This window comes from Mesoplodon mirus, assembly GCF_964341445.2.
Source record: "Mesoplodon mirus genome assembly, chromosome: 14".
NCBI classification, from domain to species: domain Eukaryota; kingdom Metazoa; phylum Chordata; class Mammalia; order Artiodactyla; family Ziphiidae; genus Mesoplodon; species Mesoplodon mirus.
Genome location: NC_138990.1, coordinates 70,221,398 through 70,243,436, shown reverse-complemented (window position 1 = coordinate 70,243,436; position 22,039 = coordinate 70,221,398). Strand labels below are relative to the sequence as shown.

The 22,039-nt window shown below is 39.1% G+C and overlaps 1 protein-coding gene across 5 annotated transcripts in view; it reads right to left on the bottom strand.

Annotated features, from left to right (window-relative positions):
• EML6 (EMAP like 6) overlaps positions 1 to 22,039 on the bottom strand; it is a 377,195-nt gene that overhangs the window by 110,906 nt on the left and 244,250 nt on the right. For all 5 annotated transcript variants that reach the window (XM_082641845.1, XM_082641844.1, XM_082641847.1 and 2 more), the window contains 6 exons: positions 15,679 to 15,880; positions 12,973 to 13,110; positions 11,015 to 11,271; positions 8,666 to 8,878; positions 1,711 to 1,878; positions 657 to 763 (listed from right to left, as the gene is read on the bottom strand). In XM_082641845.1, coding sequence (XP_082497971.1) covers positions 657 to 763; positions 1,711 to 1,878; positions 8,666 to 8,878; positions 11,015 to 11,271; positions 12,973 to 13,110; positions 15,679 to 15,880 — 1,085 coding nt within the window. The remainder of the gene's footprint in view (positions 1 to 656; positions 764 to 1,710; positions 1,879 to 8,665; positions 8,879 to 11,014; positions 11,272 to 12,972; positions 13,111 to 15,678; positions 15,881 to 22,039) is intronic.

The window sequence follows — 22,039 nt, the reverse complement described above, 5'->3', positions numbered from 1 at the left end:
AAGAAAATAGAACCCCTAGGGTTATCACCATTAAGAAGGTGATACCTGTCCAGATTCTAATGAAGGATTACGTGCTTTAATACACACAATTTAGTGCTAAAATTAAGTGTCTATTTTCAAAAAATTTGGTTGTAATTGTCCAACTTTTCTACTAAAGATGATTTCTGACTGGAAGGATAATGTGCATTGTATTTGGGCTTCTACTTTAATTAAATGGATAACGGTCTCCATAAGTTAAGAGAGAAATGAGGACAACAGCTCATTTGCAAACTACCATGCCTCCAGGGATACCTATTCTATAAAGAAAACACATGCTTTAATGATCTGCTAAGAAAATGAAAAATCTTGTAACTCACTTGCACATTTTTCTGTAAAAAATATTTTAAAGTTTTAGCTGCTAGGAAGGCAGAAAACCCAAACTGTCATGGGTTCCATTTTGAAAATTTGCTACTACCTCTACTTAAAAATTTTTTACTGATACAGTAAATGCCTTATTTCAAATCTGTACTTAAAGATAAGAAGTAGGCAATTTTCCTAATTCTTTTCTTGATTTTCTTCTGCCTAAGCACTAACCAATTTTAGTGCAATGTCCAAATTCAGTGAGATCGAGATTTGGGGTTATAAGGCATTTGTCATGAGGCTCCCTGTTTACTGACCTGGCGATCATAATTGATTTGAGTTTCTTGCTCAATATCAGAGTCCAACTCCGGCACATCAGATAAATCCGAATCAGATTCTTCACTATAGGAATCGGAGCCACCTTCTGCAGAAACACCCCGTGAGAAACAAGCAGAAATTCTGAGACTCTAAATGACTAAAACTTTTATTTAAAATTTTTTTCTCTCCTATTGAGGTCAATAAAAATAACTACACCATAGTTTTCATTTGTTGTAGATTCTTAAAACATCTTTTTTTTTTTCATCTTTTTGTTAAGTTCACCATACCTCTAACCCCCTTTTCAGGAGTATTACCAGACTAGGATAACTCCCCCCACTATTTCCACACTTCTATTAGATAACAGATCTTTGGGTTTTAAATCTTGCTTTGAAAGGGAAAAAAAGGGGGTGGGGGGCTAGGTTTTCCCAAGGAGAAGGCTGGGACAGAAGGAGATCCAACCACTCAGTTCAGTAAAGACCCTCATTAGCCTGTTAACATGCCCACCCATGCTGGTAATTGCCATGGTCAAAATTGCTGCAGAACCCCTCCCAATAAGAACATCTCTTCACATATTACATGATCATTCCTGCCAACATCACAGTAAATTAAAGGACTATACACATCCATTGAACTGGAACACAGTGGCCCTGATTGTGGACCATTCTCTGAATGCCGTTCAGGAGGCAACTTCTATTCCAAATGTTACCTTGTCACCTGACCCAGCAGACCCACCACCTGTTAGAATCGTCCTAAGGAGGCTGAGATGTATCTGTTTGGGTTATTCTCAAAAGTTAATTCTTCATGTAAACCTTAGACCTTCAACTTGCATTTGGTATAAGCAAAATCCTTTGAAGGAAATTATCCAACTGACCCATACTCAATTGGCCCCTATCTCAAAAGTTTTTCTGTTCTTTTTTTTTAATGTTAAATTTATTGTAGGAATGAATTTTTCAAAACAGCTTTAACGCTTTACCTTCAGAAGAGATGTTAGACCATTCTTTGAAATTTTTATTGAAAAATAAATAGATGTTGAAAAATTATTACTGGTTTTACCCTGGGGTGCTGTTTCCAGCAGGCCATTGCTGACACCTTCTGGAATAAATCTCCACTGGAAAACCGAGTGGTCAGCCCCTCCTGTGCTTAATACCCACTGAAAGTCATGAGACCAGCGGACGTTTGTGACATGTGCAGAATGACCCACATACTTTCTAAATTTGGCTCCTGAAAAGATATTTTTGAGGAGAAGATTAGCTGTGCAAAAAACAGAATTTGTTGGTTAAACAATTACATTCTATTCATGTTGAGAAGTAAAAGCTTTAAATGTATTAGAAAATATAAATTCAATCTTATATATAATAACAAATAATCAAATGCTCCAAAAGATATCTCAATCATTCCAGTATGGATTAAGCTAAAACTGGGTCTTAAAATTTAAGCCCTGTGTCTAAAGACACATCTGAACCTGTTCCAAATAACACCTACTGCTTCACTGATTCTGAAAATAAATGCTAAAGAATGAATATCTTACACATTCTTATTTAAATACAAGATGCAACAGGCAATCCTTTAACTGGGAAATGGAAAATACTTCTGTGGTGGGGCGGGGGGAGTAAAATTGTTGTTTGGGTCATGTAGATGTAGAGTTGGGAGAATGAATTTTTTTCTCTTAAATTGACTGCTTTACTCAGTAAACACCATCCCCAGGTAGTGAATGCAACAGAAAAGCTATGTGAACTTATATTTGTGGTTGAATAACTGCAGCAAAGTCTCCAGTGTATGGTGAGTAGATAGCAGCATAAAGGCACTCATGGAAATAAGCAAGATCCATCTTCTCATGTGGAGGCCTAGGACCCCAAAGACTATGAGAGATTTCTGGGGCAAACAAGCACACCATCCCTCCTTCAGAAATACTTCTACCTATTACAGCCCCTCTAAGCAAAATCTCTTTAACGGGGGAAAAGGCCATCTCTTCAACTATCACATGTTTAAAATTTAAATACCCACTGGAGAGGTAATGATTTAAATTTATATGTAGGCGAAAATGACTGCCACATGTCCCTTCCCTGAGAGCATGTTCTGACCAGGTGAGGTTTCATTATATCAAGGCTTCCAAAAAAGACAGGGGGAATGCTGCCACAGAAGGGGAAAGGAAGGACTTGAGTCTCAAAAGCAACCATGCCCATTTCAAAGAGTTTCCTAAATCAGTTTTGGTAATTTAATAAAGTCAAACAGATTCCAACTCTGGTCAGCTGGAAATGCTGGCTGATGATAATTCAATAATTATGAAGTAAATATATATTCTTCCCATATCTCTATAGATCTTCTTGGGCTATTCTTTGCTGCCCTGACCTTTAGACCTTCCTCAGAGATGATTTAACCCATCTCTTTGGAATTGTTTAAAAAATGTCCACAATTCTAAAAAAAAGTTAAACTCATAAAAGCACATGGTAGATTTGCAGTTATCAAGGACCTAGGGGGAAATGGGGAGATGCTGGTCAAAGATACACTTTCAGTTATAAGATGAATAAGTTCTGGGGATCTAACGTACACCATGGTGACTGTAGTTAATAATACCGTATTGTATATTTGAAAGTTGCCAAGAGAGTAGACCTTAAATGTTCTCACTACACACACACACACACACACACACACACACACACACACACACACACACACAGGATAACTAACTGAGGTGATGGATATGTTAACTAACTTTAAAGTAGTAATCATTTCACAACATATACACATATATGAAATCACCATGTTGTATACTTTAAACTTACACAGTATTATTTGTCAATTTTATCTCAGTAAAGCTGGAAAAAATATGTCCACAAATTATTTGATACAAATCAAAACAGAGTATGTCAAAAGTGAAGGTATGTGACATCCGAGAGGAGGTTATAAAAGGCAGTACAGATGCCTCCTTGCTCTTTCTTGGATCTCTAGATACCATGTGATAAGGACATCCAAGCAGCCTATGGAGAGGCTCACATGGCAAGGAACTGAGGCCTCCAGCCAAGAGCCAGGTGAGTGAGCATCTTGGAAGTGGATCTTTGGCCTCAGTCTAGTTTTCAGATGACTGCAGCTTCATGAGAGACCTGGAGCTAGAATCAGCTGGCTAAGCTGCTCCTGAATTCCTGACCCCCCAAAACTGAGATAATAAATGATTATTGATTTAAGCTGCTAAATTTGGGAGGGAGGGGAATTTGTTTTACAGCAATAGCTAGCTCATACACCATTAGGAGGCTGGAACTAGAACCTGCAAAAGCATTAGTGTCATCAATATTTAGGCCTTATCTCTCTGATCATTCTTCCTTTCTCTCCCTCACTTGCTTTACTCTAGGCTCACTGGTCTTTTTGCATGCCAGGCCCTCTTCTGCCTCTAGGCTTTTGCACTTGTGTTCCCTCAGTCTGGAATGCTCTTTCCCTGCATCTCTGAATGGCTGGTTCTCTTATCTCCTTCAGGTTTCTAGTCAAATGAAACTATCAGTGAGCCCTGCTTTGACCATCCTACTTAAAACAGCAATACTACACTGCCCGACCTGAGCGCTCTTTACTCCCATTGTTTGCTTTATTTTTCATCACAGCGCTTCTCACCATCAGATGTGTTTATATTGTCTTGTTTATTGACTAGGTCCCCTCAGTAGAACAAGAGCTCCAGGGACATGTGCTTGTTTTATTCATTGACATATCTCCAACCTCTAGAATAGCACTTAAATATTTACTGACTAAATGAAGGCCACATCCATCTCTTCCAAGGTTTTCCTTAGGACAATGAGTGACTCTACAAGGCCTCCCTTTATTCTCTGGACCCTAAGGAAGGCTCAGCCCTCAGCCTTCATCTCCTCTCTATTGATTCTTTCTCCTTGGCTTTAAATATTGTTGATATTCCCTCAGCTGCCAAACATGCATCTCCAACCCTGAACTCTCCCAAGAGTGTTGACAGCTTGTGTGCTATGCCCACTTGGATGTCTAACAGGCACCTCAAACTTATCACAGAAAAACCAGGAGTTTCCCCTTCCCCTCCTACTCTGTTACCACCATGAAACAAACACACACACACACACAAAACCTTTTCCTTTCTCATTTTCCCATCTCTATAGATGGTGCTACCATCCACCCCATTGCTCAAACCTAAAACTTAGGAGTCTTCCTCAATTCCTCTCTTTCCCTCTATTCCCACACCCAATCCATCAGCAAGACCTTCAGCTCTACCTTGACACTGTTTCCTAATCTCAACCATCTCTCTTCAGGTCTGTTCCTGACACCTTTGTCCAAGTCACATCATCTTTTACCCAGGCTCTTGCAATAATCTCTCTACTTGAAGCCTCCCCTTCTCTATTCCATCCCACACAATATCAAAGTGGTATTTTAAAAACTTAAATTGCTCATGTCACTCTTCCATTTAAAACCCTCAACAGTTTTCCACTGCACTTAGAATAAGACCCACGTTTCTAGCAGTTGCTTCAAGGCCCTTCATGCCTGGCCCCTACTGCCCTTCCAGCCTTGGAGTGCACAGCTCTCCCCTCGTTCATCATGCTCTAGACACACTGACCTTTCTGTTCCTGCATCAAGCTCATCCAAGCGCTGCTGAAGGCCAGCACTTTCCCCTCCAAGGTCTAGGGTTTCTGCAACTCAAGTCTTACAGTATCCAGGACACTTGTCATAGGAGGTAGTTGTTCAAGGATTGTGTGTGTGTGTGTGTGTGTGTGTGTGAAGGATTAATGGAATGGCAGCACACAAGTGAAACATGGAGATCCTCGGCCTTGAGCCTCCCCTAGGAGCATGGGTAGATGCCAAGGGTGTTAAGATATGGCAAATGTCAATGAGCAAGGCTTTGGATTTTACCTCATGTCAGTGTCTGGGGGGTGATGGTAAAACAGGATGTACTCTAAATGACATCAGGGAAAATTATCAGTATCGATCCTAATTATTTTAAGATTTCAAAACTGTCAAAAGGAAATGAGGAAAACAAATTGGTTCAGCTATGTAAAAATAATATGAACTGTAGTCATTTTCATTAACTGCAGAACACTTATCTCTAATTATTATGCAAAAGAATACTATGTACACATAATCATAAATGTGTCAATTAACTTGTGAGTTTTATCTAATCACAATGGAAAACTATAATGTTTACTCAGTCTCCACACTTTCTCATAGTCATCAGTCCCTGCTAATATTTGGGTGTTTACAGGTTCAAAAGTTGGGGGAATACTTGTCACTGGTACCTTGGTTATAGGGAGACAAGTTCCACCAACTTTTACCATTCTCATCAGCAACACTCTTTATAAACTTCTCCACCAGTAGCTTTAGCACAAAAAGGCTCCAAGAGCCTAAATGACTCTGAGGCAAATTGCAAGATGTATAAACAATGTGTCATGAAAAGTAGAACAAGTCAGTTTGCTATGAGGACATGGATACTTCTGCAGATTGTTGAGGTGGGTTTTATTACTCTCACCATACTGTCACTCTGGCTATCAATGTCTCCTTGTTCATTCAGATGTCTCCTGGCTGCCTTCATCCTCAGGGTTGTTTTACATATAAGGGTATCTCATTTTGACAAACAGCACTACTCACTGTACCTCCCTACCTGCCTCCCCCATCCTAATAAGCTAACCCAAGATCTACATCTCCATTGCTATTTTCTAGACCCAAGTCTATCCTACAAGGCTCAGTGACTCATAGGAAATACCAACTCTCACTGAATTCCCAAGTCCTGATACTTGATACCAATAGTATTGCTTCTGACCCTCATGATGTTTCTTCTGATTCCTGAATTTCCAGATGCCTTCTGGTTGCCTAACTTAACTTCTGCAAGTACATTACTCAATTTAACAAGACACGCCCTATTACTCAAAAGACCCATTATGGAGAAAGAGAACAGTTTGAATTAGGCATGTTGAGGTAATGTTGTGCCTCAAGCATTTTAATCTGATGGTCATTTTGTCAAGTGGAAGTGATGGTGGTTTTGCTATGCATTTTACGTTCAATTTTTTACCATAATTGTCACTGCTTCAAAACTGCCAGTTAGCTGAAAGTGACTTTCTGATGACATTTTCAATCCCTTTCCTTGCTTATTCTAAAAATCGTTCAAGTGAAAGGGTTTTCAGGCAACAGCATATCCCTACTGCTGATCAGATTTTCAGGGTGCAGGCAGGGAGTCTCAGAAAAGCCTGTGTATGGGCTTTGCCTAAACTTTTGAAGGAAGAAGAGGACAGGGTCATTACATGATTAATTCAGTCACATTCTACAAAACCTAACAGTGCCAGAAAAATTGAAGTGACAAGATTTTAACAACAATAAAACAAAAGGACAAAACGCAAGGGCAGAAACGGTTGTTTTGAATCAAACTCTCTCAAAAATTTCACCAGTTATCAGTCTCCCAAAAGCAAAAATGAACAAATGGGACCTAATCAAACTTATAAGCTTTTGCACAGCAAAGGAAACCATAAACAAAATGAAAAGAACCTACAGAGTAGGAGAAAATATTTACAAATAATGCAACCAACAGGGCTTAACTTCCAAAATATACAAACAGCTTATATAACTCAACAATAACAAAACAAACAATTCAATCAAAAAATGGGCGGAAGATCTAAATAGACATTTTTCCAAAGAAGACATACAGATGGCCACCAGGCACATGAAAAGATGCTCAACATTGCTAATTATTACAGCAATGCAAATCAAAATTACAATGAGGTACCACCTCGCAACAGTCAGAATGGCCATCATCAAAAAATCTACAAATAACAAATGCTGGAGATGGTGTGGAAAAAAGGAAACCCTGATGCATTGTTGGTGCAGCTACTATGGAAAACAGTATGGAGGTTCCTCAAAGAACTAAAATTAGAGTTACCGTATTATCCTGCAATCCCACTCCTGGGCATATATCCAGACAAAACTACAATTCAGAAAGATACACGCACCCCAATGTTCAAGCAGCATTATTCACAAAAGCCAAGACAGGGAAGCAACCTAAATGTTCATTGACAGATGAATGGGTAAAGAAGATGTGGTACATATATACAATGGAATATTACTCAGCCATAAAAAAGAATGAAATAATGCCATCTGCAGCAACATGGATGCAACTAGAGATTATCATACTAAATGAACTAAGTCAGAAAGAGACAAATACCATATGATATCACTTATATGTGGAATCTAAAATATGACACAAATGAACTTATCTACCAAACAGAAACAGACTCACACACACAGAGAACAGATCTGTGGTTACCAAGGGGGAGGGGGTTGGGGGAGGAATGGATTGGGAGTTTGGGATTAGCAGATGCAAACTATTAATATACAGAACAGATAAACAACAAGGTCCTAATATACAGCACAGGGAACTATATTTGATATCCTGTGATAAACCATAATGGAAAAGAATTTTAAAAAGAGTGTATATATTTGTATAACTAATTCACTTTCTGTACAGCAGAAATTAACACAACACTGTATATCAATTATACTTCAATAAAAAAAATTTCACCAGTTACATAAGTCTGGTGTGCAAAATTAGTGCTATCAGAAGGGGTCCACAAATTGTATTATCACCACAACAATCACTTTCAGATTTTACTTTAAATATGTCTATAAGGATTTGCTTTGCTTCCTATGTATAAGCACAATTAGCTGTAACACATAAAAGAATTTTAATTACAATATTTTAATGTAACATGTAATTTAAATTATATTTATGTAGATATAAGTAAAATAGAATACAACTTGTTTAAAACATGAAACATGAAGTTTATGAATCACGAAATGTTGAGTAACATCTCTGTTAACAAATGCTGACTTAAATTTGCAAAACCACGTTTCAGAATGTCAAAAGCAGAAGATAGCAAACTTTCTATTGAAAAGTGTTAGAGTAAATATAAAGATAAAATGAATAGTCTGCAGTAACAGACATCAAGAAAATAAGCCTTAATTATACAGTATGTATATTCTAGATCAAATCTTCCATTTAATGAAACATTTCTTTTGGCCTTACCTTTCTTGAGACAAGGAAACTTAAACAATTTAACCAGTCCAAAATCATCTCCAGACACCAGTACTGAGTTGTTGTAATTTGCATCCACTGAGTTGATGTCAGTGACATCAGTGTATTTTGGCCAAATCCCACTCACTTCTGGGCCGTTCACACATGTCCAGGAGGCCCAGGGAATCCCTTTGATTTCTTCTTTACTTGTTAAAGGCTTCCCAGCTGAAAATAATCAATAAATTTTAATATAATGTTACATTTAAATAAAACATATTCTAATTTACTTTATTCATTTTTCTCATAGAGGTCTAAAACGTTTGTTTTAAAATGTTTATAAACCAAGGAAATTATAAATTCTAATCTCTTTCCCCAAATGGTGATTTTTTTTTTTCTAGCAGGGTTTAAAGGAAGCACATGCTCAAAACTCCGATAGGAGAAAGAAAATGATCATGGTACTAAATCTAATGTCTTAAACTACTGATATTTACTTGACCTTAATTATTTAGATACAGATGATATTATGTTTTGTGTTATTGATGAAATGACTAGTATTAAATTATATATTATCATATTTAGTTACTAACATTTTGCCAGTTTTTTAAAGAGTTTATTCTGAACTCCTACTTTTCATAATTCAAGGAACCATAGAAGTGATTTTTTACAAGTCAGCCTCAATTAAGTAGTGGAAAAAATGAAAGGATTTTCTATTTAAATTTTAAAGGGCTAGACAATGAAAATCCACCAAATTTTGATGAAATAAATGTAATTAGCTGGGGAAAATAGTCCCGACAATTGTTCTAGGTATGGTCCTATGTGTGGGGCACAATACAGAGTTTTCACCAGCAGTTGGTAAGGGACGTCCCCAGGGAGCACAAAAAGGAGGAAGCCCATGGATAAAGAAAAGCTTGGAAAAATGCTTAGTCATGCACAATTTAAAAATTCAAAATCAAGACAATTAAGTTTATTACCTCATACTTTCCCCCTCAAAAATATTTTCAAATAAAGAACCTATGAGAATAGATGCTCGTGTACATTACTGGTGCACTATCAAATTGGCAATTCTAGACTCTAACAGAGCATTATATAAAAATCCATTATGAAGACCACAGAATCGGAGAGTTTATAGTCTGAACATAGTCTTGGATCCAGTGTTCCTGCTTTAAAGAATATAGTCCAAGGAAGTAATTCACAAGAGAAAATCCCACCTCTACAAAGATATTTGGATCTACACTGTGTGTACCAGCAAAGATACACTGGTATCTTTGATATCACTGAGTAGGGTGTTACTTTGTTACTGCAAACGACAAAAATGTGTTCCATATTTTTTCACATATGAAAATATATATGAAATACTGTCAAGCAGAGAAAGTAGACACAAAGAAATATGTACCTAGTAAAGGTATACGGATGAATTGATATAGGGCAGAGACTATTAAAAATGTTGAAGATATGTCACACCTTGTTTTATGATAAAATTGATTTTTCAATAAAAAATTAAAATACAATTATTTGAGGTCAAGATCCATGTTAAATATCAAATTTTTCCTTTTACATTATAAAAAATCATTAATCAAAGATTGTAATACAGAAATCTTTTATTTATGACATTTTAACATTACAGGTTAAATGTTACTAAATGAGTATTATATAAATAAGATGAATAAGATGAATCTATTATAGAAGTTATAGTGGGGGTTACAAATAAAATTTGTGGGTTTTTTAAATCCCAATGAGCACATTTCCCCAAATAATTGTATAATAAGGGCTTCCAATTATGAAGGACACAAAAGAGATGAAAGCAATCATAGTAGTTGACTGTAATCCTCAAATCTTCAGTATTTTTTAAGTATTTTCCTACTAGTTTTTCCTTTTGCTTATCTTTAGGCATTCTTTATATATTATAGGTGTATAGTTGACCCTCAAACAACTTGAGGGTTAGGGCCACCAACTCTCCACGCTGTCGAAATTCCATGTATAACTTAGAGTTGACCCTCTGCATCCATGGTTCCACAACCACAGATTCAAACAACCTCCTACCATGTAGTACTGTAGTGTTTACTACTAAAAAAATCTGTACAGAAGTAGACTGGTGCAGTTCAAACTTGTATTGTTCATGTATATCCTTTGTCCATTATAACAATTCCAAGTATTTATGCCCATCATGGTCTCTTTTGTTGTGCAATAATTTTTTATTTTAATGTGTTTCAATTTATAAATCTTTTCTTTGAGAGTTTGTGGTTTCAGGGTCTTGTTTCAGAAAACATTCCTTGCCCTGAGGTCCTAAGAATATCCTCATATATTTTCTGCCATGGTTCAGAGTTGCGCTTTGTACAAACATTCATTGCCCTTGTGACTTACATGGCATTTTGTAGAACAGCCGTTCTCCAGCACCGTCATTAGTTTGCAAGTATTTACTATCCAAAGACCAGTCAATGTGTGTGATGAAACTGAGAGACTTGCTGCATTCTCCTATTTTCTTATATCGCTGGGCGACAGCGTAGATATCTACAGGGCCATCATTGGATCCCACTGCCAGATAAGAACCATCTGGAGAAAATTTCATTTCGTGAATGACTTCTTTTCGATCTTTGATATGAACCACTTCTGTCATATCTCTATAAGAATAGAAAAGCAAAGCGATAAGCAGCAAATCTAGAGATAGGAACCCCAAGTCATGTTTTAAAATCTGTGTGCCACAGAAAAAAATCACTTTGAAAGGGAGAGAAAAACTACAGGAATTAGATAATTAACTTTTATGGAAAGATATAAAATATTATTTAGTTCATGGCCAATGTAGGAGAAATTAAACATTTTAAATAATATTTTGGGCTCCCAAAGTAAAAAACAAAACAATTTTAATGAAATGCATTTTCGCTTTCATGTTCAATTACATGTATTCTTTTTCTCTAAAACTTTTTATTAAAATTTGGGGTTTGTAAAATTGTTTTAAAAATATGTCACAGAGAAAGGTAAAACATATCAAGGTTAACATAAAAATAAACTATCTTTCTAATACTTTAAGAACAAGAAACCAGTGACTGTTAAGCTTGATGCTTACTGTAAAAAGAGCAAGTCCAAAAAGCAGAAGAGGAAAACTACTTTTTTAATGTTGAATTTTTATGTAATTATTTAACTCTCACTATGAAAGGTCAATAATGCCTATATTGAATCACTGGAATATTCTGTATCCTTTCTGATAATTTCTACTCTTATTTGAAAGCTCACTGAGGCTTTTCCCCCATAGCTACAAGACAAGATTATGACTAGCAGGTCCCCTGAACTAGTAATGATGCCTTCATCAACTCTAAAATGAACTGAATGCATAAATAATGCCAAATATTTGCTTCCACATAATAATTTCTCATACCTGCTATCATTTACTAATAGCATTATAGTTTACTATAATGCCATAAAATAGGTGTGGGAGGATTGTTTTTTGGCTTGGGAAATCCATCAAAAAGAAAATTTGGTAATTAGCTATCTTTTCACACATCACTAAGCAAAGAAAGAAAATGTTGCCCACCCATTTGGTAATAAGTTGTGTGGCTGGTGATGAGAATTTAGTGTAATAAACCATGCCAAGAGTTATATAGAATTTGCTGTGTGTGAGAGATGCAGTATCTAATCTACAGCTACATTTCCTTTCTGTAATCACAAAATGTGTAATCCAAAAGAATAACCAATGTGTTCAAAGAATTACAAGGGTGGGTCATAATTTTTGTCCAGTAGAAATAATATAGGAGGTTAACAAATATGAAATGTTCCATTTTATTGGTGATTATAGGTAGAAAAATCTTTACTTAAGTTTATCTCTAAAAATTTAGTGCTGTTGGAGGCTGCTTTCTTCTTTCTTCCTCTTTTCTTGGCTTATTACAAGCCCATAATCTCTTATCTAAAACCCCTGGGACCAGACAAGCTTGGGAGTTTATTATTCATTGGATTTTAGAAAGGTTTGCATACAATCTATTACATAAGATCCCCAGTAGGAGTTAAGACAGCAACCCCTTTTGAACACATTAATATTTTTGCAGCAAATCACATGATACATGACTATCCCTACTAAGAGAGTAATAGACTGTAAACAATCTCACATCCAGTTCACTGGGTCAGGCAGTGCTGCCAAACAAGTTACCAAAGAACTTCGGACGCTCAGAGTGTTTGGATTTTGAAACTATAGACAGGCGGTTGTGAATCTACAGTGCTCCTATTCAAAACAGTAAATGCATTTTTCCTAAGGTCCTGGCATACATTCTGACCAGGAGAATTAATTTTAACAAAAGAATATCTCTAATGTCACTTTCAGTATCAGTACGTGCCTGACTCGGAGAACAATGAAAGATCCGTCCTTCATGCCCAGGGCCAACTGAGATCCATCGGGGCTGAAAGCAACGCTTCGAACGGCTTCCTCCATGTTACAGCGGGCGATCAAGGCATGGTCTGCCAGGCTCCACAGCCTAAGCACAGTTAAAAGTCAAAGACAAAACAAAACAACTTCTCATAGTCATCAGCCAGCCCAAGGCCGAAGGCCTGTTCACCACTGCGATAATAACAAGAAAGACTGCAGTAACCTCACACCAGTGTCCTTCCTCTTGGCATGTCTGGGAACCTGGGAAAGTGTTTAGTCTATCTTTATGTGATTTTCACCATTTGAAATACCCATCAAGAAATATAAAATGAGATAACATTTCCAAAGATTTTGAGATTCATAAAATAAGGAAATTTTAAACACTACTTCACACAAAATTATACTTTTCTCTTTGGAGATTAAAAATTGTTCTGGATTTATACCAATGGCTGTTAATAACACATAGGATAAGAAGTACTACTAGATGCTGTTGTTGCTTTAAAAAAAAAAAATACGAGTTCCCTTCTAGTAACTGTGTTATGTAAGCACATACAGATTGAAATACACATTACATTTGTTGGCCTCCTGAGCAAGACGAAGTATTTCAGATGGAGAAGAACGAATGATACCCCTGCCCAGGATGGTTCCAAAGTTGGCTGTACACAGTCATATGCTGTCACTCCTCATGAGCTCCCTGGGCGCCCCACTGCTGATAGGTCCCCTCTTGGTTGGGGCCGGGGCAGGGGGGGATACTTCGCCGTGCCCCTGGCTGATGAGCACAGCTACTGCTGGAGAAACAGAGGTCAAGTGCAAGTGCCACTAACAGAATTTTCAGCAGCTCCTTGGAACACCTAATCCAGGCACCTCAAACTGAGAGAACATGAACTAAATATTTGGAGACACAAATAAACGTTTCCATGTGAGATGCAATTGCGGCATCTGACCTCTCTCTGCTACTACTCTGAAGACAGTCTTCTCCTAACGTGCAAACAACAACATCTGCGAGGGGGTCTGAGAATCTAAGTTCTGTGATAAAGAACCATGAGTAATTCAAATGCGGTGCAATTTCTCTAAATGCATTCCGCCTTCAGGAGGGATGGTGGCATGCGCCTTGCAATGCAGGGCTGCGCAGTGAATAGTTTACTGATCCCTTAGGCAGCCTGCACTGTTCAGCCTAAAGCTTATGGTATGCTTTCAATACCTTGTCCATTATTCATAATCTCATGCTGTTTTTAGCCTTGTACTATTTTAAGCAATGTAAGCTTTGCTTGACTAGCATGAAGAAACCATCACTCCTCAGCAAACTGCACTAATCTTATAAAGCCACTAAGCTAATCTTTATCAAGAAATTATGACTTATACCCTTCCTAAATTTCAATACTCTGTAAAACTTCCATTTAAAATTTTAGCTAAATTAATCGTTAAGGAAAGTAATACAAATTCTGGCAGTAAGGGCTCTTTTCAATTCTAAGACTCAACACAGTTGTTAAAATATAAAAGCCAAAAACTTTCTTGAAATCCCTTCTATCTGGATGGGTATGAATCGAGTTTCTTGGGTGTTTGAATAACTTGGCATTGGTTTGGCTCAGAGTAATGGAAGGAAAAGGAAGAGAGGAGGAGGAAGTGAGTAAAGAGAAGTATAAGCCAAATAAACATTTATGTCACATGAAAAGATAACTGTAATTGTTTTCACTGATTTTTAGATTGATGAGGCTTTAGTGCTCAGCAGAAGCTCAAAAATGGTTTTCTCTTTGGATTTATGCTTTTCTAATGAGTATACTCATTGCATCTTGATTCAATTCACAAACATACAGAATAAGGGCGGGGGGAGGGGGAGCAGTGACCTTTAGTCTAGTTTATAGTGCTCCACTTTAGCTATTCAAACCCAGAAGCAGTAATCCATCAACTGATTATCAGTCTCTTCCTCTCACTGTCAGGGACTCTCTTTCTGGCCTGCTTGTTGTTGAGCACACTTAAAGCTCAGTAGTACGGAAATACTGGAATCAGTGTAATAGTCTTCATCTCACACTTGCAAATCAGTCTTTCAACAGTCTCAAGAACATTGGAAGCATAATTTTGCTCATTTTACTACTGTCGTGTTCTCAAATAACAAGTGATGCATAGCGAGAACACTTGAGGCCCTAAAAAAATGGGCATATTTTCTTAGGAACCCACACTTTCCTTTGATTTGAAGACATTGTAAATTCTCACAGGGAATTTTGAGCAAAGAAAGAATTAATGACTCACGTGCATTTCAGTTCTCTTGGTGATGTTTAGTCTGTGACTAAACTGATGGTGAGTGACTCAGCTGTGAAACTGCCAAGCTGCCTCCAGCAGGACCCAAGGTACGAGGAAGAAACATGATCTTATCACAGATGAGTGCACTCAGCTTACATCTTCAGCTGGAAGAGACCTGGAGGCCAATCTAACCAGCAGTAGTGAATTTTCACTTCTAAGAACATTTTCTTGACTTAAGATGGAGCCAAAGAAAGATAGCAACAACAAAAGGTCAAGAAGCCAACTGTCGTTAAGCAAAATGGCTTAACATTCTGTTTGGAAATTGTGAGGTTCTGCCCTGTGGCTTATCCTTCTCTTAAAGTAATAAACAAATTTGGGCAAAATGAATGTTATCCCAGGGAGGTGAGTGAGGTTACAGCCACCACTGCTGGGGCCTCACCTGACAGAGCGGTCATCGCTGCCTGTCACAGCCAGCGGCTTCTTGGGGTGCAGGGCCAGAGCCCAGAGCTCCCCCTCGCAGTGGCCCTGCAGGATCAGCATTGGCTTGTCCCGTTCTCGCACGATCACTTCAAATATCTCGCTGTCCTGGGTCCCTGCTAGGAGGCGGTCTGCTTTCCAGCACACACTCCGGATAGAGAGGCCTGACAAAAATAAACGAATAAAATAAACACATATCTCCACACCATTCACAAATAAAACAGCTAAAGTTAATACCCTGTCACGGGGATAGCATCTAAGGCAACACATCTGAACAATGCCTGGGGGTGGAGAATCAACTCCACACACCACCCTGTGTTATTGACCACTGCCTTCTGTGTGTTAGTTGTTCCCCTGACCCCCTGTGATTTATTTTGTGAAAGAGTGATTGCTCTTTCCTGTCTGACTTAGGCTAACTGTGTGTTTCTACAGCAGGGTCTATATTAAATACGACATCTTAAAGTGAATATAAGAACAGGAATTGGTCTTTATGAAAACCTAACCCTCTTTGAAACAATTTCCTTCTGATTTGCTATGGAAAAGTTAATAATCACTTCAATCTTTAGGGTGCTAACATTGTAATACAATTATACGTGGGTGATACTACAGAACGGTTAATTATCATATTAGGCAAGTTTAGTATGTATTTGATCAGAACCTAGACTCATTCTGGATAAATAGATGCACCCATGTCCCAGAAATATGCAAATGAAACTCTAATTTCAGTCTCAGAATACCATCAAACATCTGAAGATGTTTTTCCTCACTGACTTAACGATTTATGGAATCTTCTCTAAAAGCACAGTACTCCCTTTTAAATCCAACCTTCCTCTGTATTATTCCATCCTCTTTAGGCAGATCCCCACTTGCCTGCCTGAGTGTTGATCTGGGCTTCTCTCAGTCTGTTCTATTCCTCACCGGCTACATTATTTACTTACATAGTGAATTTTCTCACGTCTGAATTAGAAATACAGAAGCAATTCCACTTTCATAACTACTTTAAACTACTTAAGGATGTGATAAGCTTTGAGATCTGAGTTGTCTCCCCATCTGGCTTTGTGTCTTTTGTGTAGAAAGTGCCAGAAGTCAGAGCACCTGGACTTCAGTACTGTTCTGCACCTGACTGGCCAGACATACCAAGGAGAGTCCCCTTTTCTCTGGGGACCAGTTTTTCTTCCCTTAAATGCAGACTGTAATTATGGAGACCATGTAATTTATCATCCAAATCAGGACCCCTCTGCAAGTAAAAGCAGGCTCTAGAAATAATTAAGTTTACATAAGTTTGTAAAATATTTATTAACCAAGAAAGAAGCTTTACTATATTGAAAAACCTATTAAATAATTCTATCAAAAATATTTTCAAATCTAGAATTATAATGACACTTTATCGCAGAATGAAAGGTCTAGAACAGAGGGATGAGTAGGCAGACACACAGAATATTTTTAGGGCCATGAAACTCCGTAGGACCTATAATGGTTATTATACATGTGTCAAAACTCACAGAATATACAACACCAACTGTGAACCCTAATGTGAGCTATAGGCTTTCGGTGATGATATGTCAATGCAGGTTCATCCACTGTAACCAATGTACCATTCTGGTGGGCAATGTTGATAGGGAGGCTGTGTGTGTATGAGGACAGAGGTATACGAGAAATCTCTGTACCTTCCATTCAATTTTGCTGTGAACCTAAAACTGCTCTAAAAAAAAAAAATCTATTAAAAAATCCAGGAAAAATGCTGGGACAATATAAGGTTTAATTGGGGGTATCTGGACACCATAACTGAAATCCTCATTTTTTTTTTTAATATTTATTTTTGGCTGTGTTGGGTCTTCGCTGCTGTGTGTGGGCTTTCTCTAGTTGCGGTGAGCGGGGGTTACACTTCATGGCAGTGCACGGGCTTCTCATTGCAGTGGCTTCTCTCGTTGTGGAGCATGGGCTCTAGGCACGCGGGCTTCAGTAGTTGTGGCACACAGGCTTAGTAGTTGTGGCTCACGGGCTCCAGAGCACAGGCTCAGTAGTTGTGGTGCACGGGCTTAGCTGCTCTGTGGCATGTGCGATCTTCCTGGACCAGGGCTTGAACCTGTGTCTCCTGCATTGGCAGGCGGATTCTTAACCACTGCGTCACCAGGGAAGTTCCTGAAATCCTCATCTTAACTCACTGTGGTCTTGAAAGCATCCAATGAGATAATGAATTTATTTACAAAAAGTATTTTTTTTTAATGTACAAGGCTATTATTACATGAGATAACTCTCTTTACTTCCTGCTCTGAATTCATTGTTGTGTGTCTTGAAATGGAAGGAGACAGCACACAGGCAGATTTATTATTCCTGCTGTGAGTAGTAAGTAGGGATACCTTGGCAACGGCTAGTTCAGGGTCACTCAAAATCTTCCACTGCAAACATCACGACGGGCTTTCAAGGTTGAAAAGGACAGATGTGTGGGGAAAGCAGCCGGGATAAGATGGCAAGCTGACAGTGCAGGAAGCTCAGCTAAGGAGGAAAGAATCCTTTTGCTACTGTCCCTTTCTTATCCTTATCTTTTTCCCATGCCTTATTATTAACATGTTCTTATTTTCTCTAGGAAGGGGGTGAATTTGTTGTCTCCCCAGCAGGCTTTGCATCATCTACAATTTTATTACAGGAAAGGTATTATACTTTGTTCTTCAGAAACAGGAAGTAAATAGGGATATTAATTATATTCCAAAATTGGCAAAAAAATTAAAGAATTTACTAGTTTATTATATTCATTGTCCATTTCCTCTCACTCATGTCTGTGAAAACAAGAGTTTTCTCAGTTTTATACCCTGCTGTATCCTCAGTACCTAGCACAGTGTCTGGCATGTGGTAGATGCTCAATAGGAATCGATGAATGAATAAAATAAAACATTCAAATCAGAAACATTTCTCGAGTCTTGGAGATACCAAGAAATAAAAGACAACATCTCCACCCTCAACGAGACCGTTCAAAGAAGGAGGGATATATTCATTTATTTATACAAAAAATTTTAATTGAGCACCTATTACATGCCCAAGACTGGAGCTGGAACAGTAAACAGGCCAGGCTCATGCCCTCATGGATTTTTCACTCTAAGGAGGAGCCAGACACTTGTAAGCAGAGATATATATATTCATTGAATGAATATACAATAGGGAAAGGACAGTTTCTTCCATAAATGGTGTTGGGAAAACTAGACAGCCACATGCAAAAGAAACATTTAAAAATAAACTTAAAATGGATTAAAGACTTGAACATAAGACCTGAAAGCATAAAACTCCTAGATGAAAACATAGGTGGTAAGCTCTTTGACATCAGTCTTGGCTATAATTTTTTGGCTCTGACACCAAAAGCAAAAACAACAAAAGCAAAAGTAAACAAGTGAGACTACATCAAACTAGAAAGCTTCTGCATAGCAAGGGAAACCATCAACAAAATGGTAAGGCAACCTACCAAATGGGAGAAGATATTTGCAAATCATACATCTGATAAGGGGTTAATATGCAAAATATATAGAGAACTCATACAACTCAATAGCAAAAAACCCCAAACAATCTGATTAAAAAATGGGCAGAGGATCTGAATAGACATTTTCCCAAAGAAGACATACAGATAGTCAACAGATAAATGAAATGATGCTTCACATTCCTAATCATCAGAGAACTGCAAATCAAAACCACAGTGAAGGAGATGGGGAAGATGGCGGAAGAGTAAGACGCGGAGATCACCTTCGTCCCCACAGATACATCAGAAATACATCTACACGTGGAACAACTCCTACAGAACACCCATTTAACACTGGCATAAGACCTCAGACCTCCCAAAAGGCAAGAAAGTCCCCACGTACCTGGGTAGGGCAAAAGAAAAAAGAATAACCAGAAGCAAAAGGATAGGGACAGGACCTGCACCAGTGGGAGGGAGCTGTGAAAGAGGAAAGGTTTCCACACACTAGGAAGCCCCTTTGCGGGCAGAGACTGTGGGAGGCAGAGGGGGAAAACTTCGGGGCCAAGGAGGAGAGCACAGCCACAGGGGTGCGGAGGGCAAAGCGGAGAGATTCCTTCACAGAGGATCGGTGCCGACCAGCACTAACCAGCCCGAGAGGCTTGTATGCTCACCCGCCGGGGCGGGCGGGGCTGGGAGCTGAGGCTCGAGCTTCGGTGGGAGCGCAGGGAGAGGACTGGGGTTGGCGGCGTGAACACAGCCTGAAGGGGATAGTGCGCCACAGCTAGCCGGGAGGGAGTCCGGGAAAAAGTCTGGACCTGCCGAAGAGGCAAGAGACTTTTTCTTCCCTCTTTGTTTCCTGGTGATTAAGAACGCTGCTTAAAGGAGCTCCAGAGATGGGCACGAGCCGCGGCTAACAGCGCAGACCCCAGAGACGGGCAAGAGACGCTAAGGCTGCTGCTGCCGCCACCACAAGAAGCCTGTGTGCGAGCACAGGTCACTAGCCATGCCTCCCCTCCCGGGAGCCTGTGCAGCCCGCCACTGCCAGGGTCCCGGGATCCAGGGACAACTTCCCCGGGAGAACGCATGGCGCCTCAGGCTGCTGCAACGTCACGCTGGCCTCTGCCGCCGCAGGCTTGCCCCGCATCCGTACCCCTCCCTCCCCCCGGTCCTGAGTGAGTCAGAACCCCCGAATCAGCGGCCCCTTTAACCCCGTCCTGTCTGAGCGAAGAACAGACGTCCTCCGGTGACCTACACGCAGAGGCAGGGCCAAATCCAAAGCTGAACCCCGGGAGCTGTGCGAACAAAGAAGAGAACGGGAAATCTCTCCCAGCAGCCTCAGGAGCAGCGGATTAAATCTCCAAAATCAACATGATGTACCCTGCATCTGTGGAATACCTGAATAGACAACAAATCATCCCAAATTGAGGAGGTGGACTTTGAGAGCAAGATTTATTATTTTTTCGCCTTTTCCTCTTTCTTTGAGTGTGTATGTCTATGCTTCTATGTGAGATTTTGTCTGTATAGCTTTGCTTTCACCATCTGTCCTAGGGTTCTAACCGTCCCTTTTTTTTTTTACTTAAAAAATGCTTTTTCTTAATAATTATTTTGTTTATTTTAATAACTTTATTTTATTTTACCTTACTTTATTTTCTTTTCTTTTATCCTCTTTCTTTCTTTCTACTTTTTCTCCCTTTTATTCTGAGCCGTGTGGTTGAAAGGCTCTTGGTGCTGCAGCCAGCAGTCAGTGCTGTGCCTCTGAGGTGGGAGAGCCAACTTCAGGACACTGGTCCACAAGAGACCTCCCAGCTCCATGTAATATCAAACAGCGAACATCTCCCAGAGATCTCCATCTCAACACAAACACCCAGCTTCACTGAACGACCAGCAAGCTACAGTGCTGGACACCCTATGCCAAACAACTAGCAAGACACAAACACAACCCCACCCATTAGCAGAGAGGCTGCCTAAAATCATAAGTCCACAGACACCCGAAAATACACCACCAGACGTGGACCTGCCCACCGGAAAGACAAGATCCAGCCTTATCCACCAGAACACAGGCACTAGTCCCCTCCACCAGGAAGCCTACACAACCCACTGAACAAACTTTAGCCACTGGCGACAGACACCAAAAACAAAGGGAACTACGAACCTGCAGCCTGCAAAAAGGAGACCCCAAACACAGTAAGATAAGCAAAATGAGAAGACAGAAAAACACACAGCAGATGAAGGAGCAAGATAAAAACCCACCGGATCTAACAAATGAAGAGGAAATAGGCAGTCTACCTGGAAAAGAATTCAGAATAACGATAGTAAGATGATCCAATATCTTGGAAATAGAATAGAGGAAATGCAAGAAACATTTAACATGGACCTAGAAGAACTAAAGATGAAACAAGGAACGATGAACAACACAATAAATGAAATGAAAAATACTCTAGAAGGGATCAATAGCAGAATAACTGAGGCAGAAGAACGGATAAGTGACCTGGAAGATAAAATAGTGGAAATGACTACTGCAGAGCAGAATAAAGAAAAAAGAATGAAAAGAACAGAGGACAGTCTCAGAGACCTCTGGGACAACATTAAACACACCAACATTCGAATATAGGGATTCCAGAAGAAGAAGAGAAAAAGAAAGGGACTGAGAAAATATTTGAAGAGATTATAGTTGAAAACTTCCCTAATATGGGAAAGGAAATAGTTAATCAAGTCCAGGAAGCACAGAGAGTCCCATACAGGATAAATCCAAGGAGAAACATACCCAGACACATATTAATCAAACTGTCAAACATTAAATACAAAGAAAACATATTAAAAGCAGCAAGGGAAAAACAACAAATAACACACAAGGGAATCCCCATCAGGTTAACAGCTG